Raw genomic sequence first — 26,322 nt, forward strand, 5'->3', positions numbered from 1 at the left:
AGCCTCCCGAGTACCTGACATTACGGGTGCATACCACCATGCCCAGCTAATTTTCGTATTTTTAGTAGAGACGTGGTTTCACCATGTTGGCCATGCTGGTCTCCAGCTCCTGACATCAGATGATGCACCTGCCTCAGCCTTCCAAAGTGCTGGGATTATAAGAGTGAGCAACCATGCTTGGCACTCAAAGGAATTTTGTGGACAACTTCATATCAATAAATTGGGCAAATCTTGCAAAGACATACATTACAAAAAAGGCTCAAAAAGAAATAGAAACTTTGAGTGCAAAGAGAAGTCTAGGCCCAGATAACTTTACTGCTGAATGTTTTCAAACATAAGAAGCATTATTACGTATATTCCAAAAGAGTTTGTATAGGGTAAGGGTAGAGGAAATGCTCTCAGCTCATTTCTATTGGTCCAGTACTACTGCTACCAATACTAGGCAAAGATCTCAAGAAAAGAAAATTCCAGATTATTGTTCCTCATGAATATACATACGGAAATTGTTAACAAAATGACAGGAAACACAATCCTGGTATATATTTATAAAGTATTTTATATCATGACCAAGTTGAGATTATCCCAGGAATGGAAGATTGGTTTGGCATTTGTAAGTCAATTAATCTAGTATACTGTATTAATAAAATAATAGGTAAAAACCACACGAATCTTTCAATAAATATAGAAAAAAAGCGCATCTGAGAAAAATCTAAAACTCATTTGGAATAAATTATTTGAACGAACTAGACATACTGAAGGGAACTTTCTGATATAGGGCATGTACAAAAATTTTATTGTTACTCTAGTTTTAATTTTTAAATTTATATTCCTGATTCTTTTTTTTTTTTTTTTTTTTCCCCTGTTTTGAGACAGTCTCATTCTATCACCCAGGCTGGAGTGCAGTGGCATGCTCATGACTCACTGCAGCCTGGACCTCCCATGCACAAGTGATCCTCCTGCCTCAGCCTCCTGAGTAACTGGGACTTCAGGGGTGTGCCATCACGCCTGTCTTAACTTTTGTATTTTTTTGTAGAAACGAGGTTTTGCCATGTTGTCCAGGCTGGTCTCAAACTCCCTAAGCTCAAGCTGTCTGCCAGCCTTTGCCTCCCAAAGTGATTACAGATGTGAACCACTATGCCTGGCTCTCATCCACTTGTAATTAATTTTTGTTTATGGTGTTATATTAAGAACTTCATCCCCCGCTGCCTTTGTTTCTTCTGGTTGTTCTCCATTTATAGGAAAGATTATCTTTCCCCATTGAATTTCTTTGGTACCTTTGCAAAAAATCAGTTGAACATATATGTATGGGTCTCCTTTTGTTCTCTTTATTCTGTTTTATTGATCTGTAAGTTGATTAAATATCACATTATCTTGAGTACTCTAGCTTTAATAGTACGTCACAATCTGATACAATAAATATTTCAACTTTGTTCTTATTTTCCAAAGTTGTTTTAACTATTTTAGACTCTTTACATTTCCATGTAAATTTTAGGGTCATTATGTCAGACTTCCAAGACAACTCTCTGGGATGTTTATTGTGATTGTATAATCTGTAGAACACATTGGAGAGAATTGCCATTTTTATCCATAAACAAGATGTATCTCTTTTTAATCAGGTCGTCTTCAATTTTTCTCAGCAATGTTTCAGTTTTTAAATTTGTAGCTTTGTAGAAGTCTTACATGTATTTTGATAAATCATCATTTTTCTACTTTTAATGGAGTCAAAGGATTTTTTTAATTTCTGATTGCTGCTAATAAACAATAAAATAATTGATTTTTGGGTATTGAGTTTGTATTCTTCAGTCTTGATAAATTAATATATTTCTGAAGCTTTTTTATAGGTTTTACTTTATATACAGTGAATTCACTTTATATAAACAGTAGTTCCAGGAACTCAAATAGTTGAGAGTTTTTCTTTATATTAGTGCCCCCCCCAGCTAATAAATTCAGAAGGAATGATCAAAACAAATGCATATTTTAATAGCCCTAATAACACTTTCAATCTACATACTGATAAAAAATGCTAAAACTAATAGTGAAAAATTAAGGGGAAACTAAACGGTGGATCAAGTTGACACTGAAGCTACTCACCAATTTTAACATTACTGATAAATGGAACAAACAGACCTTATGTGTCTGTGTATGTGAATTGATAGAATATTGCATTAGGTCTTTTTTATATCTTCTGTTTTACTCTCTGTTGTGTTCATATTTATCTTTGCTTTCTTGAACATTATGAAACATACATAGAAATAGCTGTTACAATATTGTTGTCTGTTGATTTCCATACTTATGATAATTCTCCGTCTATTTTTATTGATTGCTTTTTCTCTTGGTTATCGGTTATATTTTCCTGTTCCTTTGGATGCCTGGTTTTTGTTGTTGTTGTTGTTGTTTGTTTCTTTATTGATGTCATTGTGAATTTCATGTCACTGGGTTCTAACTTGTGCATCTTTTTAGGTGGTATTAGATTTTGTTCTAACATACAGTCTAGCTAACTGGAATCTATTTGATTGTTTTGAGGTTTATCTTTTAAATGTATATGTGCAAGTCCAACACTTCAGTACTATTTTATTATGTTACTAAGGAAATACATTTCTGAGGACCCTACCCAGTGCCCCATGTATTATGTCGTCTTTCCACTGTGACTCTTAGGTTTGTTCACACATATCCACAGTGCTCACTCAGAGACTCAGGAGGACCTTTCTCCAAAGCATATATGCACACACATGCTGATGCACATTCTTGTGCACAATCCTATTCTCTCTGTCCCTTGCTCTTTGCTACTCCCTCTTTTCAGGAACACTGCGTTGCAAATTCTAAGCATCTTTCCCCTGTCATCCACACCCTAAAACTTTGCAACTCAGCAAAATTTTCAGGCTGTGTTGGGCTTCTCTATTCTTGCATTGCAGCCTAGAACTTGCCTGTAGGTGGTAAAATGGCATATTGCAGGAATCATCTTTGTTTTTTTGTTTCCTCTCTCAGGAATTACAGCCCTGTCCTGCCTTCTTTTCGGTGTCTTGAAATTGTTGTTTTATATATTTTGTCTTGACTTCTGTTTTTGTCCTCAGGTGGGAGAGTAAATCCAGTCCCTGTTAGTCCATCTTGCATGAAAGCAAATTTTTACAGATTTCCTTTTTTAAATGTATTAGTTGATATAGGAATTTCAGGAAGCAAAAGATAAAGATCTTCTGCTTAAGAAAAAACAAGTGAGGCCTGGTGCAGTGGCTGACTCTTATAATCCTAGGACATTGGGAGGCCAGCATGGGTGGATTAGTTGATCCCAGGAATTCAAGACCAGTGTAGGCAACATGACAAAAACCCCTGTCTCTACAAAAAAATTTAAAGAATTAGCCGGACCTGGTAGTGCATGCCTGTAGCCCAAGCTACTCAGGACTGATAGGGGAAGATCACCCGAGCTCAGGGACATTGAGGCTAAAGTGAGCTGTGATCGCACCACTGTACTGCAGCCTGGGTGATCACAGAGTGAGATGCTGTCTCCAAAAAAAAAAAAAGGAAAAGAAAAAAGAAAAAACATGAATAATTTTTTGGCCACGTACAAAAGTTATTTTGTTTGGATTTTGATTAGAACTATTAACTATTGTTTGTACAGAACCTTATACTTGGGAAATTAACATTTTTAAATATTGAGCCTTCCCATAAAGGTATGTGCTATGCTACTTTAAGCCTTGTTTCTAGTCCATCAATAAGGTTGTATAATTTTCTTTATAAATGACTTACTTTTTTATTAGATTTTTTTGGTATTTTATCTTTTGCTTGAATGATTAATTTTTTTCCTCCTTTAATTATTTTGGTCACTGATACTGGCACTAAACTTTCAAATATGATATTTTTGGTTGTTGTACCATTATTTTAAGTGCACTATGCATATTTCATATGTAAGTCATTTGTGTCTTGGTGTATTTGACAGGGTTTTTTTTTTATTCTCCATTTAAAAAATTCAGATTATCTTTTAAAATGAAAACTTACCTTTTTCTCTGTGGTTGCTTTCTTTTTTGTTATGCTGAGAAATCTTTCTCGGACCAAGAATATAAAAATACATTTTTAGAATTGATCCAGCTTTAGTTTTTTTCCAAACAGCTGTGACTCCAGCCCTTTGTTTTAGTAAGTCATCTTTGTATCTAACTACATATCTTTATGTATAGTTGGCACTTCATGTCTGTGGGTTGCACATCCGTTAATTCAAGCAACTGCTGATCCTGGAAAAAAAAATGGATGGTTGCATCTCTAGTAAGCATATATAAACTTGTTTTACATGTGGTGATTTCCTAAACAACAAAGTATAACAACTATTTATGTAGCATTTTCTCTGCATTAGGCATATTAAAAATCTCAAGATGATTTAAAGCATATGGATATATGTAACTTATATACAAATACTACACCATTTTATGTTAGACACTTGAGCGTTGGTAGATTTTTGTATCTTTGGGGGTTCTGGAATCGATCCCAGTTGGATACCAAAAGACTACTCAAGTGTGAATATTTTTAAAGGTTTTTTATTTTTAATATCGGTTGTCTTAATACTACTCCCAAAAGATTACAATAATTTACTTTTATAAAACATGGGCTAATTGTGTTATCACTGTTATTAGGTTTTTATTAGGTTTATTTTTTTTCTTTGTTCAACACATATTGACAGATGTTAAAAATTTAAGATTAAACAGGTATCTTTTATAACTAATTTTAGAGACTAAAGGCAGAAGTTTAAAGAGAATTTTCATACAGTATTGAGATCTGTTATATCGGGACAATTAAGAAAAAAGGTTTCTTGTTTTTTTGTTTTTTCTTTTTTAGAAAATCTTAATATAAGTGACAAGATCAGAATTTCTTGCCTAACATCTCGGGGTTTCTTTTGTAGTTTTTTTTTCCTATATTGATATATTTTATTTATAACCTTTGCTAAAGAAATTGTTTTTCTGTTTTTATAGTTTTGGTAAGCAGTTTGGAGGAAAAAGAGGATGTGATTGTCTTGTATTAGAGCCTTCAGAAATGATTGTGGTAAGAGCTTTAAAGAATGCTGAATTGTTTTTGATATGCTTCAGTTTTAACTTTACATGTAGTAGGCTTTTAACACTTAAGGAAGTTTTATTACTATGACCTTTTAGAGGTTTTATCAAGTAGCATCAGAACCATCTATCAAGTTTATCTGTTTCTGTCTATTCAGACTTTTTTTGATCATCAAGAAGTGTCAAACATGATGCACTTATATATAACATGTTGCACATTTGGCATTTTTTACCCCTTGTACCAGAAAATTAAAAATTAAAAACTTTTGAAAGGGGGCCATGATTTTTCAAGTGATTTTTTTTTTGTGTGTGTGTGTAAGAGAGTTTTGGTCCTGTTGCCCAGTCTGGAGTGCAGTGGTGCAATTTCAGCTTACTGCAACCTCCACCTCCCGGTTGCAAGCAGCTCTCCTGCCTCAACCTCCTGAGTAGCTGGGATTATGGGCACCTGCCACCACACCCAGCTAATTTTTGTATTTTTTTTTTTTATTAGAGGATTTCACCGTGTTGGCTAGGCTGGTCTCCAACTCCTGACCTCAGGTGATGCACCTACCTTGGGCTTACAAAGTGCTGAGATTACAGGCAGGAGCCACTGGGCTCAGCCTCAAGTGATTTCTCCATTCTCATTCAATTTACTTTCTCATTCAATTTTTCCTTTTCAATAAACTTTGAATTCTATAGTCTGTGTCCTAGACTAGAGAGAATGAAGTAGAGAAAAGTAAAAAGACATACAATTAGATCCAAGTAAGAAATGGTCTTAGTATTTTCACTTTTAAATTATTTAAGATAAAGTTTTATTTAAGGGTGTATTTAAGGAATAATTCTTTATTTTTTCTTAAAAGAGCTAAGTAGTTAATGTAACTTATGGTTTTTGTTTGGTAGTTTTTTGTTTTGTTTTGTTTTAAGTATTAAAAGAATCAAGAACACAGCTCCCTTTTACCTTGTTCTAAGATGAACTTACTAGAAAATAGCATATACTGAATGGACTCATTGTCCTAACAGGTTCTCATGTAGATGATCACGTCATCTGATTAGATTTGTTGAGAAGAGAAATTGAATTCTTAATGAAGCATTTTAACGTAAGGGCTTAAAACAAAGCTGCTTTTCCATTTCATGGTGATATAGTCAGATTGATATCTTCAGATAGTTTGTTTTCTATTTGAAGATCATCTTCAACTGGATCATCTATATAACCATTAACTCACTACCCCTAATTTTATGTGAACAACTGGATTTTAAGCTCCTACAGGCAAATATTATGTCTTATTCCACTTGTATCTCCCACAGTATTGCAGATTGCTGCTTGCATAGTAAGTATTCAGTGAACGTTTTTTGAATTCAAGTTTGTTCAAGGATGAATTATGTATTGATTCGTATTTATTTTCTTTAAGCACTTGAGTATATGCGATTCCCATTAGAGCCTCAGAATTCTTTCTTTTAAATGTATGTATTGAGGAACATGGCAAGAAAACCCCCCAGGCAATATTGATTTTCTCACTTTACAGTTGATGTGTTTCGTATTTCTCATAATATATGCAGAAGAATACTGGTTTTACTTCAGTGGTATATACATCCCATTTTAGTGCTTATTGTACATTATGTAATATTTTCATATGAGGAAGAAGATAAATCGTAGACATAGCTAGAAGTCACATTGTTGGTGCAATTGATGAAATCCAAATATGGACTGCAGATTGGATAATATCAAATTCCCTGAGTTTGATAACCATGCTGTGGTTCTGTAAGACAAAGTCCTTATTGTTAACAGATATATGTTGACATATTTTGGGATTAGGAAGCATTATATCTCCAATTTATTCTTCAGTGTTTCAGAAAACAAGCATTTTAAAAAGCCACATCAAGAACATATATTAGCCACGCCTGGCTAATTTTTATATTTTTAGCAGAGACAGGGTTTCACCATGTTGGCCAGGCTGGTTTTGAATTCCTGACCTCAAGTGATCCTCTTGCCTTGGCCTCCCAAAGTGCTGGGATTACAGATGTGAGCTGATGTTCCTGGCCAGGAGATTTTAATATACCTCTAAAGTAGCTGACAAAACATGCACCAGGAATCAGTAAGAATATTGAGGATTTGAATCTCATCTTATGTACACATTTCACCTAAGAGACATGCAGGGAATACTACACCTGTCAACAACAGAATATGCCTACTTTCCAAGTGCACATGGAATGCTTCTTTTTCTTTTTTTTCTGTTTTTGAGACGAAGTCCTGCTGTGTCGCCATGCTGGAGTGCAGTGGCTTGATCTCAGCTCACTGCAACCTCTGCCTCCAAGGTTCAATCAAGCAATTTTCCTACCTCAGCCTCCCAAGTAGCTGGGACTACAGGTGTGCACCACCATGCCCAGCTAATTTTTGTATTTTCAGTAGAGATGGGGTTTCACTATGTTGGCCATGATGATCTCGATCTCTTGACCTCGTGATCCACCCACCTCAGTCTGAGGTCTGGGATTACAAGCGTGAGCCACTGCGGCCAGAATGGTTTTTAAATTTGATCATATCCTGGGACATAAAGCAAGTCTCACATTTTCAGGATTTAAAATTTTAGTTTCTGACCACCATGAAATTAATTTAAAAACCAATTGTAAACACACAGCTAAAACAAAATACAACTTCAGAAATTCAGAAGTATGCTCTAAATCGCTTGTAAAAGAAGAATTACTTAGAAAATTCGAAAATATTTTGAATGAATAAATGTGACATATTAAAATGTGTAGAATTCATCTTAAGTCTTTCTTGTTATGAAATTAAAGCCCTAATGCGACAAGAGGAAAGGCTAACAGTGAATTAAGTATCCATGTCAGGAAATTAAAGAGCAGCTTATGAGTAGAAATCACAAACCAAGAAGTAATAAAGATGAATATAAAAATAAATACTGGGCCAGGCATGGTGGCTCATGTCTGTAATCCCAGCACTTTGGGAGACCGAGACAGGTGGATCACAAGGTCAGGAGTTGGAGACCAGCCTGACTAGCATGGTGAAACCCCATCTCTACTAAAATACAAAAATTAGCCGAGCATGGTGGCGTGTGCCTGTAATCCTAGCTACTCAGGAGGTTGAGGCAGGAGAATTGCTTGAACCCAGGAGGCAGAGGGTGCATTGAGCCATGATTATGCCACTGCACTCCAGCCTGGGCGACAGAGTGAGACTCCGTCTCAAAATAAGTAAATAAAATAAATAAATATCAGAGGCATAAAAACAAACTTAGAATAATGAGGATTGACAAAGGACAAAGTTGATTCTCAGAAAAGACTAAAAAAATTAACCCCTGTCAAAGACGATCAGAAAACAAAACATGTCATATAGTCTGTATCAGGAATGAGAAAGGATACACTACTACGATCCAGCAAACATTTTAAAAATGCTAATAAGGGAGATGATATTATGGAAAGCTTAAAGCAAGTAAGTTTGAAGTTTTAGATAGTCAGATTCCTTGAAAATCACAAATCACTAAACTAGTACATACACACAAAAACAGAAGATCTGCACAAGCCAGTATCTAGAAAAGAAAGTGAATCTGTAATTTACAGACCTTTTCATTTAGAAATTCAGACTCATGTGGTTTCACTGGTAAATTTTTCCAAATATTTACAGAAGAAATTATACTTAGCATCTAACAGGAAATAGACAAAGGTTAAATTCTTCCCCTTATTTTATGAGCCTGTTTTAACTTTTATAACAAAGCCTAACAAGGGCATTTTACAAAAGCGATATTATAGGTTAGTATTTTTAAATGAAAGTGGATGTAAAAATCTTAATATTTTAGGTAGTCGAATCCCAGTGATACATATAGAGAATAAAGCAACATGACTAAATTGAATTTATTTCCAGATTTGCAAATTGATTAGCATTTGAAAATATGTCTGAAAATATATTCACTACATAGATATAATTAGAGAAAAAAATTAGGTAATAATTTCTATAGATGCATAAAAAGCTCTAATCAAAACTTATTGATAATTTTAAAAGCTTTTAAGCTAGGAAGAGAATGAAACTTTCAAAACCTAATTGTTACCTGCAGAAACCCTGTAATAAACATTGAAAACTTTCTCCCAACATTTGGGAATATGTGGAGAAAGCTCACCATACCAAAACTATTGGCTAGGAGATGCATTTAGGCAAGGGAAAAAAGAGATTGAAAAAAGGATATAGAACTGTGATTTGCAGATGACATGATTTGCCATGTAGAAAATGATTTGTATGTAGAAAACCCCAAATGACCTAAATGTGAACTTTTGAAATTTATGTCATTTCAACAAAGTCATTGGATACATGTTCATACACAAAAATCAATTGTATCTCTACTTACAATCAAGTAGAAAATGGGAGTTTATAAGCATCAAAACCATCTGTATACATCAGATTAAATGTAAAAAAGGTTGTAGGAGACCTTTACACAGAAAACCATAAAAAGTTGTTTTTAGATCTTCTTTAAATCAGTTGAGACATATATATTTATATTTGAGATGGAGTCTTGCTCTGTCGCTAGGCTGGAGTTCAGTGGCAGGATCTCAGCTCACTGCAACCTCCTGGGTTCCAGCAATTCCCCTTCCTCAGCCCCTTGAGTACCTGGGACTGCAAATGCGTACCACCATGTGCAGATAACTTTTTGTAGTTTAGGAGAGACAGGGTATCACCATGTTGGCCGGGCTGGTCTTGAACTCCTGACCTTATGATCTGCCCACCTTGGCCTCCCTAAGTGCTGAGATTACAGGCATGAACCACTGTGCCCAGCCAATATATTTAAGGTAAAAATTATCTCAAACTTTGTCTAAAATTTAGTGCAATCCCCATCCTAATTTCAGCATATTTTTGAATAGGGATAAAGAAATTGATCTGTAACATATATGTCATGTAAGGGAAGAAGAATACATTTATAAAAGCTGTATGAAAAATACTTAAGTGGGGTATTGTGACACATGCCTGTAGTCCCAACTATTCCCATCTGTGAATAGACACTGCACTCCAGCCTTTTATCATTCCATCTATAAAACTGACAAAACACTTAAGATTAAGCTTAACAAATGTGCAGAAACAATGTTTATAAATGCCCTCTGAAATAAAAAATTGAACTAAAAGGCGATGCAATGTTCTTAGGTATGGAGTTAGCATCATAAGAATATTACTTTTTTTAGTTTACATTATGAATTTAATGAAATCACAGCGAAATATACCATCAGGTATAGTGTTTATTTTGTGTTTTGCCTTTTGTGCCATTTAAAAGAATAAAAAAGCAAGAAGAACTAGAAGACACCTGAGAAAGAAGAGCAATTTTAGGGGAGCCATGCAAATCTTTTAATGTTCTACAAACAATTCAAAAGGAGAAAAATTTACTCTTCCCCCCAAAAATAAATGATTTTAATATATGTAAAATTTTGGTATAATTGCACCAAGAATTATTATTTCTAGTGACTTTAGGAGACAGTATTTTACTTGTACATTCCTAAGGTAATATGTCCCCAAGCACAGAAGGAGCCAGTTGTCTCATTGTTGGTGTTACTAGTGGTCTTTTTTTCTTTCTCTTTTTAGACAGTCTTGCTCTGTTGCCCAGGCTGGAGTGTGGTGGCATGAACTCAGCTCACTGCAGCCTCTGCCTCCCAGGTTCAAGTGATTATCCTCCCTCAGCCTCCCAAGTAGCTGAGATTACATGCATATGCCACCACTCCCAGCTAATTTTTGTATTTTTTGTAGAGATGGGGTTTCACCATGTTGGTCAGGCCAGCCTCAAACTCCTGACGTCAAATCATCCACCCACCTCAGCCTTCCAAAGTGCTGGATTACAGACCCACTGAGCTCAGCCTACTAGTGGTCTTTTTATAGTTTTTTTGTACAGTCATGCACTGCATAGCCATGTTTTGGTAGTGACAGACCACATGTATGACAGTGGTTCCATAAAATTATAATACTCTGGTTTTACTGAACCTTTTCTGTATTTTGATACAAAAATACTTTACATTGTGTTAAAATTACCTACAGTGTTCAGTAATATGCTTTACAGTTTGGTAGCCTAGGAGCAATAGGCCATACTATATTGCCCAGATATGTAGTAGGCTATACTGTCTATGTGTAAGTATACTCTATGATCTTCACACAATGACAAAATTGCCTAACAGCAAATTTCTCAGAACATACCCTTATCATTAAGTGACACATGGCTGTGTATGTGTGTAATATAGATGCACATTATATGTAACTATTTGTAATTAATTTAACATAACACATATACATAAACCTATATACATATATAAATATTGGTATCCAACATAATATAACTAGGATTTAGTGGTAATGTTGATATTGTTAATGTAAAGCAATTATGTATGTATAGGTAATTTTTATGTGTATATTATGAAAAGTTCTATTATGATACATTTAATTGGAATAATTACAATTTATAATTATATTTAATATAATTAACGCATAAATAAATGTCATTAGTAATCAACATTTTTATTTTAGCATAAGAGTTGTATAAAATTAAAGATGTTAAGAAGAACTCCAGTCTAGGCTGGTCTGAGTGCAGTGGTGTTTACAGCTAATTGATCACAACCAGTTACAGATTTCTTTGTTCCTTCTCCACTCCCACTGCTTCACTTGACTAGCCTTTAAAAATAAAAATTAAAAAATTAAAAGAAAAACTCCAGTCTAAAATGTCTATAGGAAATGTCAGCATCAACACATGACTATTTTTTCCTCTTAAAAGTATTTACCAGATTATTCCACCTTAAGAAAAAGATGTGTTTCCTAGGGTTGTACATTCCAAAAGCTTGGAAGCAGTGACATCCAAGTAGTTAAACCATTCCTAGTGGTTATAGAGCTCAGATATGATGATAATGAGTAGGTACTGTTTCCCCATGAAAAGGATAACAAACCTTCATTAAGTTAATGATTTATAGCAGGCGTGGACATCAAGAAACAGATTGGGATTTCCTTCTCCAGTAAGCAGAGAAATATTTAAAATTATTGGGCTTCTCTCAAAAGTATCAGGATTCTGTGAACCTTAATACTTGGGGCCTGTTTCTTCTTTTTCTATATTTGAAGTGAGATTTTTACCTGGGAAGTCTCTTCTATTTGTATTCATTGTGATTGCTGATAGGTTTGAATTTACTTTCACCCCATTATGTGCTTTGTGTTTGTTCTAGCTTTTTCCCCTCTTTTTGTTTTTGCCCTCCTTTAAGTTTTTTTTTTTTTTTTTCCCTTCCTCTCCTCCCCACCATACTCTCTTAAAAATGGTGTTTGGGCTCTTCTTTTAGTGCTGATTTTGACGGTTTTTAAATTCGTACCTAGGCTGGGCACAGTGTCTCACGTCTGTAATCCCAGCACTTTGGGAGGCCGAGGTGCGCAGATCACCTGAGATCAGGGGTTTAAGACAAGCCTGGCCAACATGGTGGAACCCCTTCTGTACTGAAAATAAAAAAATTAGCCAGGTGTTGTATGTGTGTGTACTCCCAGCTACTCGAAAGGCTGAGGCAGGAGAATCACTTGAACCTGGGAGGCAGAGTTTGCAGTGAGCCGAGTTCATGCCACTGCACTCCAGCTTGGCCAAACAGAGTGAGATTCTGTCTCAAAAAAGAAAAAAAAAAATCTACTTAAAAACACCTGAGGCCAATAAGTAGCTAAACTTAATGAGTTTAATGCTAGTATCCAAATGTAATTTCTATTGTCCAGTATTTTAACTTTATGTATTCCATAAATTTTGCCTTAAACTGTTTTATACAGTCATTATTTGTACCTACTTAACCATGTATTTAATATTTTTTGCTTTTAATTCTTTCTTGTATATGAGATCATCCTAATGGGAACACTTGTGTTATGTTTAAAGTACATCCATTAAAAATTCTTTTCTGAAGATCTTCTGGTGTTAAGTATCTCAGGTATTTTTATTTCTTTTTTGTCTGAAAATTATCTTTCTTCATTCTTAGAGGATCGTTTTGCCATTAACACAATTTTAGGAGAACTATTTTTTATTAACATTCAATACATTCTTTTTTTTTTTTTTTTTAAACATTTGTTGTTTTTTGAGGAGTCAGACATTAATTGCCTTCCTGATCTCTTTTTTTCTCTCTGGCTTCATTAAAAGTCTTGTTTATATTTTCTCTGTAATTTGGTGTTGTAGTTTCCAGTTATCCTGCTTTGGATTTGTTGGACTGCTTTAGGTATCAAAAATTCTTTTGTTTTTCCTTGAATATGGTCTTGTTCTATATCACCTTCTTGAACTTTTTTTTTTTCAATCTGTCCTCTATTCTAAGCTTTCTTATTCTTCACCTCTTGATGACGACTTTGTGCTGTTTGTTGAATAAATCTTGTGAATTCATCTTCCCAGTTTACGAACTCCCTTTTTAGTTGCATCTTAATATGCCATTCACTTCCTTCATTTTTCTTTCTTTTTTTTTTAAAAAAAACTCTTTTCCTCTTTATCTCTGGTAATTTTATTGTCCTATGTTTAATTTCATTTATCTTAACTCAGTTGTGTTGAGTCTCCTGATGAGCTTGTCAAAGACATTCTTGATCTCTGTTACCATGTCTTTTGTTTCTAACATTTTCATTTTACTTTTATATTTTTCTTTTGTCTGCTAAAATTCTCCATCGATGTGTGTTGTCTATACCTTTTCCAGTGAACATATAACATATTAATAGTTGATTGAAATTCTGTGTCTAGGAGTTCTAGCATCTGGATCCACTCTAATTTCTGTAGACTGCTCTGTTGATTGCTTTGTCTCTTGGCAGTGTTTTGTTTTACCTTTCCTTTTTTATGTGAGTTATAATTTTGGATTTAATGCTAGGCATTGGGTATAGGGTTGTAGCTTTTAGGCCTAGAGATGAACATGCTTCTACTGGAGTTGAGCTTGGTTTGGATTCTGTTGCTGTTACGGTTACCTTCAGTGCACCAGTGGTTTCAAATTTGTTTAGTGTTACATTGTCCTTGAGTTTGCTGGAAGATTTTTCTCAGTGTTCCTGCACCACTCAGTTTTAGGACTTCTCTGTGCTCTTGTGCTTCAGCAAGGTCTCTTCATTTTCTCATCTCTCCTCCAAATATAGATTGCTATTGGTTATTCCTTATTGCTTGCTAGCCTGGCAGTGGGGAGGAGGGCACTTAGGGCTTTCTTGTCCTGGTCAGGCCTCACCTGTTGGGCTGCTGTTTATCATCTCTGGCTCATTTTCAAGTTTTCTTTTGTGGAAAGTTTTTAAATTATTTCTTTCTATTCTCTAATATTTTCGGTATATTGGAGTGTTTTCAAGTGTAATTCTGCTTTTTGGGCGGGCTCATTATTTTAAATTATGTCTTACATCCTCACATGATTTTGATGTAGTTGGGGTGTTTTTTTTTTGGTGTGTTTGTCTATGAGTTCATATGTCTTGGAACTTTAGGTACGACAATACTTTGAGGCTTGTGTTAAAGTCGCATTTTTGTTGGCAGGGTATGGTGGCTCACGCACGCCTGTAATCCCAGCACTTTGGGAGGTCAAGGCGGGTGAATTACCTGAGGTCAGGAGTTCGAGATCAGCCTGACCAACATGATGAAACCCCATCTCTACTAAAAATACACAAATTAGCTGGGGGTGGTGGTGCATACCTGTAATCCCAGCTACTTTGGAGGCTGAGGCAGAAGAATAGCTTGAACCCAGGAGGCAGAGGTATAGTGAGCCGAGATTGCACCATTGCACTCCAGCCTGGGTGACAGGAGTGAAACTCCTTCTCAAAAAAAAAAAAAAAAAAAAAAAAAAAGTTGCATTTGTATTTGTTGTTTCTGCTATTGCATATTAATAGTGCTGAATGTCTTTCAGTTTACTTGCGTGCTTGAGGTATTACGAATTCAAAGTACAGATCTGCGTGAGGGATGGCTTGTGGTTTTGATTTCTCAGGGGAAGGGAATTTTTGTTTAGTTGCTTCCCCTCCTCTCCTTCTCCCAGTGCCAAGCAAGTTTTCTTCCTGTCCCCTTCTGCTTATGCCATGCTTACCCTTGTAACAAGGGTGTAGCTGTTTGGCATGAGCTTTATGAGTAGGTTTCTATTAGCTTCCTCAACTTTGGTAGAGTCTCTTGTTTCATCTCTTGTCTCTCTCACTCCCTAGAAACATCAGAGTGAAAAGTCATTTCTTTAGAGTTTAACAGAAACTGTCTGGTAGATCAGGGACTTTATTGGTTTCCCAAGTTCAAGTATTCTTGGTTTTACATCATTCTTGGCCTTTGGATTCTGTACCTTTTGTGCCATTTCGTTCTCTTTGTGGTTTTATTTTTTTTTAAATCTTACATTGTTTTTAATGCAGGCTTTAATGTTTTAAATACCACAATTCTGTTATTTTCAGTGGGAACCTTGTTGAGGGCATTTAATTCTTTTTATTCCTGAAATAAAAGTCATGATTAGGTTTTTCCTTGAAGTTGATACTTTTCCCAAGATTTTGAAATGTAGAAAGCCTTTCCTTCCATTTTTACTCTGTTAAGCGTTTGTAATTTAAATCTCTGCATTGCTCAGTAAGTGGTAGGTATTAAAAGATGTAAGAATCTCATAATATTGGACTTTTGCCTAAAGTAGATAATCTTTTATCTTTTGGGATAGGGCAGTATGAAGTTGGACTTTTTAGTCACACTTGGGTTTTGGGTCCTGATTCACCTACTTGTGTGAATTAACTTTTTTCTTTTCTTTTCTTTTTTTTGAGATGGAGTCTCACTGTGTTGCCCTGGCTGGAGTGCAGTGACATGATCTTGGCTCACTGCAACCTCTGCTGCCCAGGTTCTAGCAATTTTCCTGCCTCAGCATCCGGAGTAACTGGGATTATAGGCACCTGCCACTGTGCCTGGCTAATTTTTGTAGTTTTTAGTAGAGACAGGGTTTCACCATCTTGACCAGGCTGGTCTTGAACTCCTGACCTTGTAATACACTTGCCTTTGCCTCCCAAAGTACTGGGATTACAGGCATGAGCCACCACACCTGGCCTGTGAATTTACTTTTATGAGAATCTGTACCATCTGTTACAATAGGAAAAGTAGCTATGTAATAGGGTTATTGTGAGCCTTAAATGAGGTAAGTTAGTTTCTGATATATGGCCTTGTGCATACCTTTTGAGGACTTTATACATAATTCCAAGGGCCTAATGTATTTGAGGCAAAAGGGAAAATTTAATTAAACACCCATTTTGGCAGGTATCTTGAATATCAGGTGAACAAAGGTGAATATATTACATAATACAGTTCCTGCCTTAGAGAGCTTGTCATCTTATTAGTGATGTTGATATGCTTACTGCTATATAAAGAGTAATAATACCTTTCTGGAGTGGAGGAGAGATTGGTTGAACTAGGTCCTAAGATGTAGGTAGGAGGCCAATATGTTGGCAAAGAGGGAATGGGCTTTTAGGCAAAAGTGACAGCTGCATATGTAAAGGTGTGAAGGCAGTAGAGAACGTGTCCCATTTATGAGAAGTCTAGGTGTGTATACACAATAAGCCAGTCGAGGTCTGAGAAGAGGAATGTCTCTTGTGATTATGGAAGAGATGGCAGTTGTGATAGGTAGTGTCTTAATGATAGCATATGACGGAATGGGTATGATAACACAAATTGAAGAATTAAGTTACTTGGCAGAGTATAAGTTATTTATAGGGGCACGTGAATAGTCACACTGAGTTGGCTGCTACTTATTTTTGAACTCACACTGAACAGAACACATTCGACATCAGCTCTTTCTGAGAAATCATTAGGAAATTTTGCATATCTCATGAAAATTTTTGTTGAAAAGCAAATAAGGGAGCAGCTTTTCCAGGATTAAGTATAAGATAAGGTGATAAAACTTATTTTGAGGATGGAGTTTATAATGCCATTGAATATCAAATGTAAGAGTTTAAAATTTATTTGATGTAAACATTAGAGGTCTGTTGTGGCAATTTGAACAGCAGACCTTAGTAATGGTGATTATTTGGGTGATTGGTCTGACCGTGCATGATAGAATTGGAGAGGAACATGCCTAAAGCAGCAGGATCACCTACTGCTGTAGTCTGGGACTGAGGTTATTAAGACTTGAATAAAGGAGTGGTGGTAATGGGAATGAAAGAGCATTATGAGAGGGATTTATAAAGAATTGGCAATCTGAGAGAGAACCAAACCTAAGATTTGGAAGACAAGCAGGGGTACTGAGAATGTTGATAAGATACAGTAGTCTCTCACACCCCCATATCCACAGTTTCACTTTCCATGTTTTCAGTACTGTGGTACTTTTGAAAGAGAGAGGAGCTAAATGATGAGAACACATGGACACATAGAGGGGAACAACACACACAGGGGCCTTTGGGAGGGTGGAGGTGGGAGGAGGGAAAGGATCAGGAAGAATAACTGTAATAGGTCCTAGGCTTAATACCTGAGTGCTGAAGTATCTGCATAACAAACCCTATGACACAAGTTTACCTGTATAATAAACCTGCACTTGTACCCCTAAACTTAAAAGTTAAAAAGAGAGACCATATTCCTATAACTTTTTTTTTTTTTTTTTTTTTTAAGAGACAGGGTCTCTGGGTTGCCCAGGATAGACATTAACTCCTGGGCTCAAGTGATCCTCTTGCCCCAGCTTCCCTGGTAGCAGGGACTGCAGGCATTTGCCACTGCATCCTCCACATAACTTTTATTACAGTATATTGTTATTATTATTGTATTTTATTATTTAATCTCTTCCTGTGCCTAATTTATAAATTAAACTTTATCATAGATATGTAAATATTGAAAAATATGTGGCATATATAGGATTTGGTACCATCTGCAGTTTCAGGCATTTAGTGGGGATCTTGGAATGTATCTCCCTCGGATAAGGAGCCACCACTGTGCTTGGGTGGGTGCCTAGGAAATTTTTGGTAATATCAAGAGCTCTGACATTAGCAGAAAGAGTAGTTATAGGGGAAAACCGAAACCACCATTTGTTATTTATTAGATGTGAGCTTAGTTATAAAGGTAGATATTAGAGCATGTCAATACGCCTTTATAAAAATAGTCATTTAAAAAATTATGGCATAGTCTGTGATTGGACAGGCAGTGCAGTCTTCTGTCAGTGGCATAAGCTGTTGAGAGAGAGAGGTCTATATTCCTACTCACCTTTAAAAAATTATTTTTTATTTTTTATTTTTTTGAGACAGGACTTTTGTCCTGTCACCCAGGCTGGAGAGCAGTTGTGCAGTCATAGCTCACAGCAGCTTTGAATTCCTGGGTTCAATCCATCTTCCCACCTCAGCCTCCTAAGTAGCTGGTACTACAGGTGGACACCACCATGCCTGGCTAATTTTTTTTCCCCTTGTAGAAATAGGGTCTTGCTATGTTGCCTAGGTTGCCAACTCACCTTTAATAAGTATCACTGTTGTGAGAATGGAATGTCACTAATATCTTGAGATTTTTCTTTGCCAGAAGAAAGTAGAGATAGTAATACTTGCTTACAGGGCTGTTGTGTGAACGAAGTGCTTAATATATATGCATGCTGGCCCATTTTAAACTCCTAACAAATGTTAATTTTACATTTTATTTTCCTACTTAAAAGATGCCAACCTTACTTGTGGCTATTGTCATGCATTAAGATAAAAATTAAAGAATATTGCATAACATTTTCTTATTTTGTTAACAACTAGCTGAAACCATAACCATGATTGTTTGCTAAGTAAAATATGTACATAATCAGGCAGTTTGTAGTAAGAGGAGCTCTGAAGTTGTAATTATTGAATGCGTAGGTGTAGTTAACAGCCTTCATTTCTGGTAAGTGACTTTACCTAGAGGATGTATGTTTATGTGCATGAGAGAGACTGTTTCCTGGAAGGAAACTGTGGTCTCCAGATCTTTATGATAACATCACCTTTAATCTCAGACTGTTTTCTTGAGGCAGTTTCTTGTAAAAAGTAAATGAAACTTCTTTATGAGCCTGTTAAGACTCCACAGACTGTCAGTAATACATAAAATTTTGATATTTAATTGGGAATATGAACATGTGTTTCAGGTAGAGAATGCCAAAGATAATGAAGATAGTATTTTACAAAGAGAAATTCCTGCTAGACAATCTCGAAGAAGATTTCGGAAAATTAACTATAAAGGAGAGCGCCAAACCATTACTGATGATGTGGAGGTTAACAGCTATCTTTCTGTGAGTATGTTTAGGAACGCTTCATGAATTGTCCTTAATTTTCGTATATAGTATCTTTAAATTATATGTATGGTAATATCAACACATTGGGCTCTGTGTGTAAAAGTTTGGGGCAGGTAAATATATGATCTTTTTAAGTGCTTCTGTTTGGTTGAATTGGTTAGGAATACTCTTACCAGTGGGAGTTCTGTTTTTGCTTTTTTATTGTTGTTTAAATAAAGAAACAAGTTCTTAGGCTGGGCGAGGTGACTCACACCTGTAATCCCAGAGCTTTGGGAGGCCCAGGTGGGCGGATCACAAGGTCAGGATTGGAGACCAGCCTGGCCAATATGATGAAACCCCGCCTCTACTAAAAATACAAAAATTATCCAAGTGTGGTGATGCACGCCTGTAGTCCCAGTTACTCGGGAGGCTGAAACAGGAGAATTGCTTGAACTTGGGAGGCAGAGGTTGTAGCGAGCCAAGATTGCACCATTGCACTCCAGCCTGGGCAACAGGAGCAAAACTCTGTCTCAAAAAAAAAAAAAAAAAAAGGAAAAGAAATGTAAGCTGTGTCTTCAGAAGTCTTTAATTTTGTACTTGTGAATAGCTTCTTTTTAGACTGAAAAGCAGTTAAATCAAGAAATAAGGGTAATCTTAAAAAATCAGGTATTTTTTTAGGGGAGAGGTTTCACAGTTACCAGTTTCCAAAGGAGTCACGATTTCCAGAATATTTAAACAATTAGTACAGAGCGTTTGCTCTTGTTTGCATGTGTTAAAATAATGAAAAGGTTGGTTGATTACAGTGAAATTCCCAAGGATGTGTTTAGTTCTTTCGATTGTCATAAACAGATATTTACTCATTCCGTGTTAGGTGTTAGGAATAAGAAAGGTTATTTATAGAGTTGTTTGTACTGAAATAAGTGATAGATTTAAGGCAGCTCTGATATTTGTCACATTTGCCTATTTGCATTGATTCAGTGCAGTAATGTGAAATAGTTCTAAAATTTATCGTATCTAGAACCACAGTTATTATTTAACAATTTATTTCTCTTTTTGTACAGTAAATTTCCACATCACTATGCAAGTAATACATGTCTTTTTTTGAAAAATTAGAAACAGATTGTTCCCATCACACAGTTATATAACTATTTGAGGACATTTCACATATTCTTGGATAAAGCTTTTCAACATATAGATAAATATGTAAGGTGTTTGGCTAACTTTTAAAAACTTAAATATATAAATTTTTCTAACTTTAAAAAACAAATATCTAAACTGAACATCTTTGAATGCTATGAAATGTTTTTTCCATTATTCCTAATGACAACACAGTACTCCATTATAATAATATTCTATAATTTATTCACTTCCTGATATTTGATTATTTACATTGTTTACAGTTCTTTTTTTTTTTTTTGATATGGAATTGTCGCCAGGCTGTAATGCAGTGGTGCAATCTCAGCTCACTGCAGCCTCCGTCTCCTGGGTTAAAGCAATTCTCCTGCCTCAGCCTCCCGAGTAGCTGGGATTTCAGGCACACACCACCACACCAAGCTAATTTTTGTATTTTTAGTAGAGACAGGGTTTCACTATGTAGGCCAGGATGGTCTCGATCTCTTGACCTCGTGATCCACCTGATTTGGCCTCCCAAAGTGCTGGGATTATAGGTGAGCCACCACGCCTGGCCAGTGTGACTTTTTTTAAATGTAGAATGAGCACTTCTGTAATAGTAATAACGTCTCTAAAATTCCTTTGAGTATTGCTGTAAGTTTGCAACAATTTTTTGAGATACAATTTTGTATAACTTTATTGCGATATTATAAGTATCATGCACTACTCATATTTAAAGTGCACAGTTTATAATCCCAGCACTTTAGGGTGCCAAGGGGAACAGATCACTTGAGGTCAGGAGTTCGAGACCAGCCTGGCCACTATGATGAAACCCCATCTTTACTCAAAATACAAAAATTAGCTGGATGTGGTGGCACATGCATGTAATCCTAGCCACTCAGGAGTCTGAGGCAGGAGAATCACTTGAACCCAGTAGGTGGAGGTTGCATTGAGCCAAGATCACACCATTGTATTTCAACCTGGGTGACAGAGAAGACTCCGTTTCAAAAAAAAAAAAAAGAAATTAAAAGTACGCAGTTTGATCAATTTTGACATATGTATAATAAAACTTTGAAACCATCACCATAGTCAAGATTATGATTCCTTCCATCACCCTAACATTTTGTCGTCTCCCTGTATAATTCATCCTTTCTAAATCCCCTTCCTCAAGCAACCGTTTATCTGCTTTTTGTCACTGTGGATTAGTTTTGTTTTCTAGACTTTTATGTAAGTGACATCATATAGCATGGATTTTTTTGGGGGGGTTGGGCTTCTTTCACTCATTATAATGATTTTGAGACCTTTCCCTGTTGTGTCTATCAAAAGTATTTTTCTCCTCTTTTATTGGTGAGTAGCATTTAATTGTATGAATGTACCACAATTTGTTTCTCTGTTTGCCTGCTTATGAATATTTGGATTGTTCCAGTTTTGGGGAATTGCTAATAAAGCTACTATGAACATTTATGTACAAATCTTTGTTGATACATTACTTCCATTTTTCTTTTAATACCCAGGAGTGGGTGACTGGTCATATGGTAAATGTATGCTTAACTTTATAAGAAACTACCAAAATTGTTATTTAATGTGGCTGTTGCATTCTACATAATTTGTGTTCTTTGAGAATAACAGTTTCCACATGCTTACCAACACATGGTATTTTTACATTTTATTATTATTTTTAAAAATTCTAATAGTTATGTAGTGGCATGTCATTTTGATTTTAATTTACATATCCCTGATGACTTACAATGTTGAACTTCTTTTCATGTACTTATTAGTCACTTGTGTGTTCATATTCTTCTGTAAAATATTCAAATATTTTTAGAGTTTGCAACAAATTTAAGTATCTTCACATATTCTCAGAAATTTTAGAGCTTTGATCTTTGAGGCATATAACTTTGCTATTTAGATAGCAGAAGGGTGATCGAGAGCAGTATTTAGTGGACAGGATGAGTAATCAAGCCAAGTAGAAAGAGTCCAGTATTTAGATGAGCCATCTATCTTTAATTCTTACTTCACTAACGGAATGATGAGGACAGTTCATCTAAATCTTTGGTGCCTCACCTCTAAAAATAAGGATATTGTAATACCGGGTTTGCCTGTCTTAGGAGGTGGTTATTGAAATTTTTAGAACGTGTGTGTATTCACAGTCTAATCAGTCAACAATAATTATAGATTCTTCCTTTCACATGTTTCAGAATTTGTGCTTCTCACTCAGGTTGCCCATGTAATTTTTTTAGTGTTCACCTTTTTCTTAATAGGACTGTTGTAATAGCATCTCCCAAATTCCTCCAGCCACCTTTCACTGTAAAAGCAGTATTTATTTACTTTAGAAGATTTCAAAAAATTATAAAACCTGGAAAGTATTGTTTAATTTCTTTATCAGAAGGTATCTACTTAATCAGTTTGTTTATTTGATTTAAATTTTTTTTTTGTCTTCTCTCTGAACTTGTTTCCCTATCATTAGCCCTGTTTTCTACATCCTCTCCTATCCCCTTGCCACCAACTAGTCCATTTATTTTGCTTCTGTCAGTTCTAAGTGAAGCTCTAACAGTGTCAACTTGTTTTAAACTCTTAAATCTGTTCGTGGCCTATCACCAGTTATCAGAAAAATTCCAGTGATTTAGCATATAAGGACCTTCATAGTCTAGATCAGTCCTGTTTAATATAATTTTCTGTTATGATGGAAATGTTTTATATCTGTGCCTTCGAAATTGATAGCAGCTAGCTAGTCATAGTATTGAGCCGTTGAGCACAATTTACAGGTAAATAACCACATATTCCTAGTTGGACAACACAAATCTGGACTTTGTTCACTTTTCCAACTTTATATATTACCTGTTTTCTATGTATGTCCTACCTTTTGACCATACGGAACAAATTAGCCGACCCTTGAAGAAACCATGTGTTTATGTACATCTCTTGTATATACTGTTCCTTTTACTTAAAATGTACTTTTATTCTTTGTCCTCTTAGGAAAAGCCATAGGACTTAATTTCACATCATGTCATGGAGGACTCTGATTTTTTTCCTGGGAAGGGTTAGGTACATATCTGCACTTCCGTAATATCTTGTTTATGTGCCTGTAAGCACTCATTATGTTGAGTATAATTATAATTAAACCATATTGCAGTGTCATTGTTTATTTAAATATCTCTCTCATCAGAATGGATGTTCCTAGAAAATGTCAACCATTATAATTGTAACCTTAGAGTATATTGCCTGCCATAGAGAATGAAAGTGCCTGTTCTGTCAGCTTGCTTAGCCTCCTGTGTAACATGGGGCAAGTTGTATGACCTTTGTTTGTCTGTGTTGATAGATAATGTATAGTTTTAAAAAAGGATTAAGTGAGAGAATATATAAAAAGGGCTCTGCCTAGTGTCTGGTGCTCTGAAAAATATTCAGTAATGATAGTAGCATCCTATTGCTGTTGTTACTGTTACTATTCAAAAAATCTTTGTTTCTCTTGCTTACAAAACGCTCTTATTTATTCCATACCTGGATGTAAAAAGTGCTTACCAAAATGTGTAAATATATTAAAATAAAAGTAAACAAGTAAGCTAAAGAATCAGAACAAAGGGAGAATAAAGGTAAGAAAAGTTAAATCAAGTTAGCTTGAAGTTAGAACAAACAACAATCAGACAACTAAAATTTACCCTCAGAATCACTCACTTTAAACAAGGTAATTCCTTTGTCCAATCTTAAAAGATAAAAGTAATTAAAAAATGTGTGTGAAATTCATTGATGAGTCGCTTTATTGTATACAATGAGTATCGAGAAGCCAATCAAATGAGATGGAGAATGTCTGCCAAGAAATGATGAATCTGATTTTGGGATTAATCACTTGTAGGCCTGTCTGGTAATAGTTAGCAAAGCCGTTTGTTTAGCCCAAAACAATCTCCTGGACGTGGGAAGAAATACTATTATCTTATCCTTTTAAGTTTCTTGGGATTTTGTATTTATTTCATAATGAATACAAAATATTTTGCTAGTAACGCATGTATTAATTTTTAAATACATTATATATGTTAAAAATGTAACTTATTTTTTCCCCCAATGCTCTGTGTGATTTTTAAAGGTTTTGAGGCCAAATTCAGTGGCTCATGCCTAATTCCTAGCACTCTGAGAGGCAGAGGTGAAAGAATCACCTGAAGCCAGGAGTTTGAAACCAAGCTGCGCAGCAAAGCAAGACCCCGTTGCTACAAAAAAAAAAAAAAAAAAAAAGAAGATACAAAAATTAAAAATCTTGAGATTATATGGTATATAAATCCTTTTCTTCTTTAGCCCCAGTTTACCTTTTCAGCTTTCTGGTCCCATTATGTTTGGAGGTCCCTACCTTTGGTCCTGTTCTCTTTCTCTGGAAGACTCTTACTGGTTTCTTTACCTAATTCTATACTTTGGTAAGTCAGTTTGAATCTTGCCACTTGCTCCCTTTATCCAGAATGGGCTTCTGTCATGTTCTCCTGATAAAGTCATGTTCAGCCCCCAAGAGTCCATTCATCCATGACCTCTTTAGAGAAGCCTTTCCTGACGTTTCCTGTACATAGAGTACACTTCTCTTCATTGGTCCCATAGGATACTACATGTACTTGCATAAAAGGTGCCCATATTATTCTGCACTGTTCTGAAGATTAAAAAAAGGAATCAACTGCTTATTTAAGAATGCTTTAAATGCCTGTGTTTTTGATAAAATGTTTCATTTTAAGTAGCATATAACAGTAAACATTTTCAAATGTAGTGAATTGAATTTTTAATATTGGTACATATGTAGAGTTAAATGGTAAAATTAAACCAAGACCGATAAACATGAAACAGCTTGGTTTCACCAAGGTCAAGCCCCAGTTGTGCCCTTATTTAACTTTAGTCTCTAGAATATCAGATCTCATTTGTGCTCATTTTTGTAGAAATATAATTGAGCCAGATTCTGGGCATTTTTCAAAGGTTTAAAAATCTTTGTCAGTATTTGTGTACTTTAGTTAAGAAATTATAGTCCTTCTCTTTGATTTCCCCTTCCTGTTGTTGCTGTGTATTTTTGTTGTAGCTGTTTTTGAGACAGGGTCTCTGTTACTCAAGCTGTGAAATGCAGTTGTGCACAAGTTGTGGAGTGCAGTTGTGGGATCATAGTTCACTGTAAGCTCAAACTCCTGGGCTCAAATGACTGCCTTAGCCTCCTGAGTAGCTAGGACTACAGGCATGTGCTGCCACACCTAATTATTTTCAATTTTTGTAGAGACAGAGTCTTGCTACGTTTCCCAGGCTAGTCTCAAATTCCTGGGCTCAAGCAATCTAATCGCTGCGGCCTCACAAAGCACTGGGATCATAGACATAAGCTTCTGCTCCCAGCCAGCTGCTATATTTTTAAATAACAAACAGTGTGACTGTATGAGTGTTTGTTATATGTTTGTTGTGTTATTAACTAGATCTCAAGTTCCTCAGTAGAGTACATCATAATTTTTTATTTCTTGTTCTCTATGTTGCTTAGGGTGCTTTTTATATTCTCAGGAACAGAATAAGCTGCTAGTCTTCCTCTCTTCATCATAGCATCTGCACAGACATGGAACCAGCCAGCCCTTCCTAAAAGAACACCTGGAAAGGATTTCCATAGCAGCATTATGGATTTGGGTTTTTAATTCGGAGGGTTTCCCTTTCCTAAGACCTCTTTATTTATTTTCCTTCCATCAGTTTTTTGTTCTGGGATTGTGTAGTGTGTGGTAGGATAGTATGACACACAACAATCTACTTTTTCATTTTATGCTCATACATTTCTATTGTAGCAGGCAGTTCTTTTTCATTGCTACTCTTGTGATTACATCATGTTCTTCATTCTCTTTCTGTGCTCCATATTTTGTTTAGATTTAGAGAGATTAATGTGCACTTGTCAATGCAGCTCAGTAAGAGGTGCTTGTTAGGACACCACGTCACTTACCACCTTTGTGGTGATACACTGAAAAATGGCTGGATGCTTTTACTTGACCGTGGGTGTGACCGCTTAAGGCATTATTGCAAGTGTGTTTTGCTTTTATGGAGAAAGAGGGGGAGAGAGAGAGAGAGAGAGAGAGAGAGAGAGAGAGAGAGAGAGAGAGAG

The 26,322-nt window shown here is 35.6% G+C and overlaps 1 protein-coding gene across 12 annotated transcripts in view; it reads left to right on the forward strand.

The window, feature by feature from the left end:
- The window catches only part of RAPGEF6 (Rap guanine nucleotide exchange factor 6), a 234,567-nt gene that overhangs the window by 86,366 nt on the left and 121,879 nt on the right, over window positions 1-26,322 (forward strand). For 9 of the 12 annotated variants that reach the window (XM_032299185.1, XM_032241306.1, XM_032240556.1 and 6 more), the window contains 2 exons: window positions 4,953-5,022; window positions 19,002-19,145. The exons of 1 other annotated variant lie outside the window; for it this stretch is intronic. In XM_032299185.1, coding sequence (XP_032155076.1) covers window positions 4,953-5,022; window positions 19,002-19,145 — 214 coding nt within the window. The remainder of the gene's footprint in view (window positions 1-4,952; window positions 5,023-19,001; window positions 19,146-26,322) is intronic. 2 more of the 12 variants (XM_032300644.1, XM_032242045.1) reach the window with 2 other exon arrangements.

This window comes from Sapajus apella, unplaced genomic scaffold (assembly GCF_009761245.1).
Source record: "Sapajus apella isolate SASKATOON/1434 unplaced genomic scaffold, GSC_monkey_1.0 scaffold1, whole genome shotgun sequence".
Lineage (NCBI taxonomy): Eukaryota > Metazoa > Chordata > Mammalia > Primates > Cebidae > Sapajus > Sapajus apella.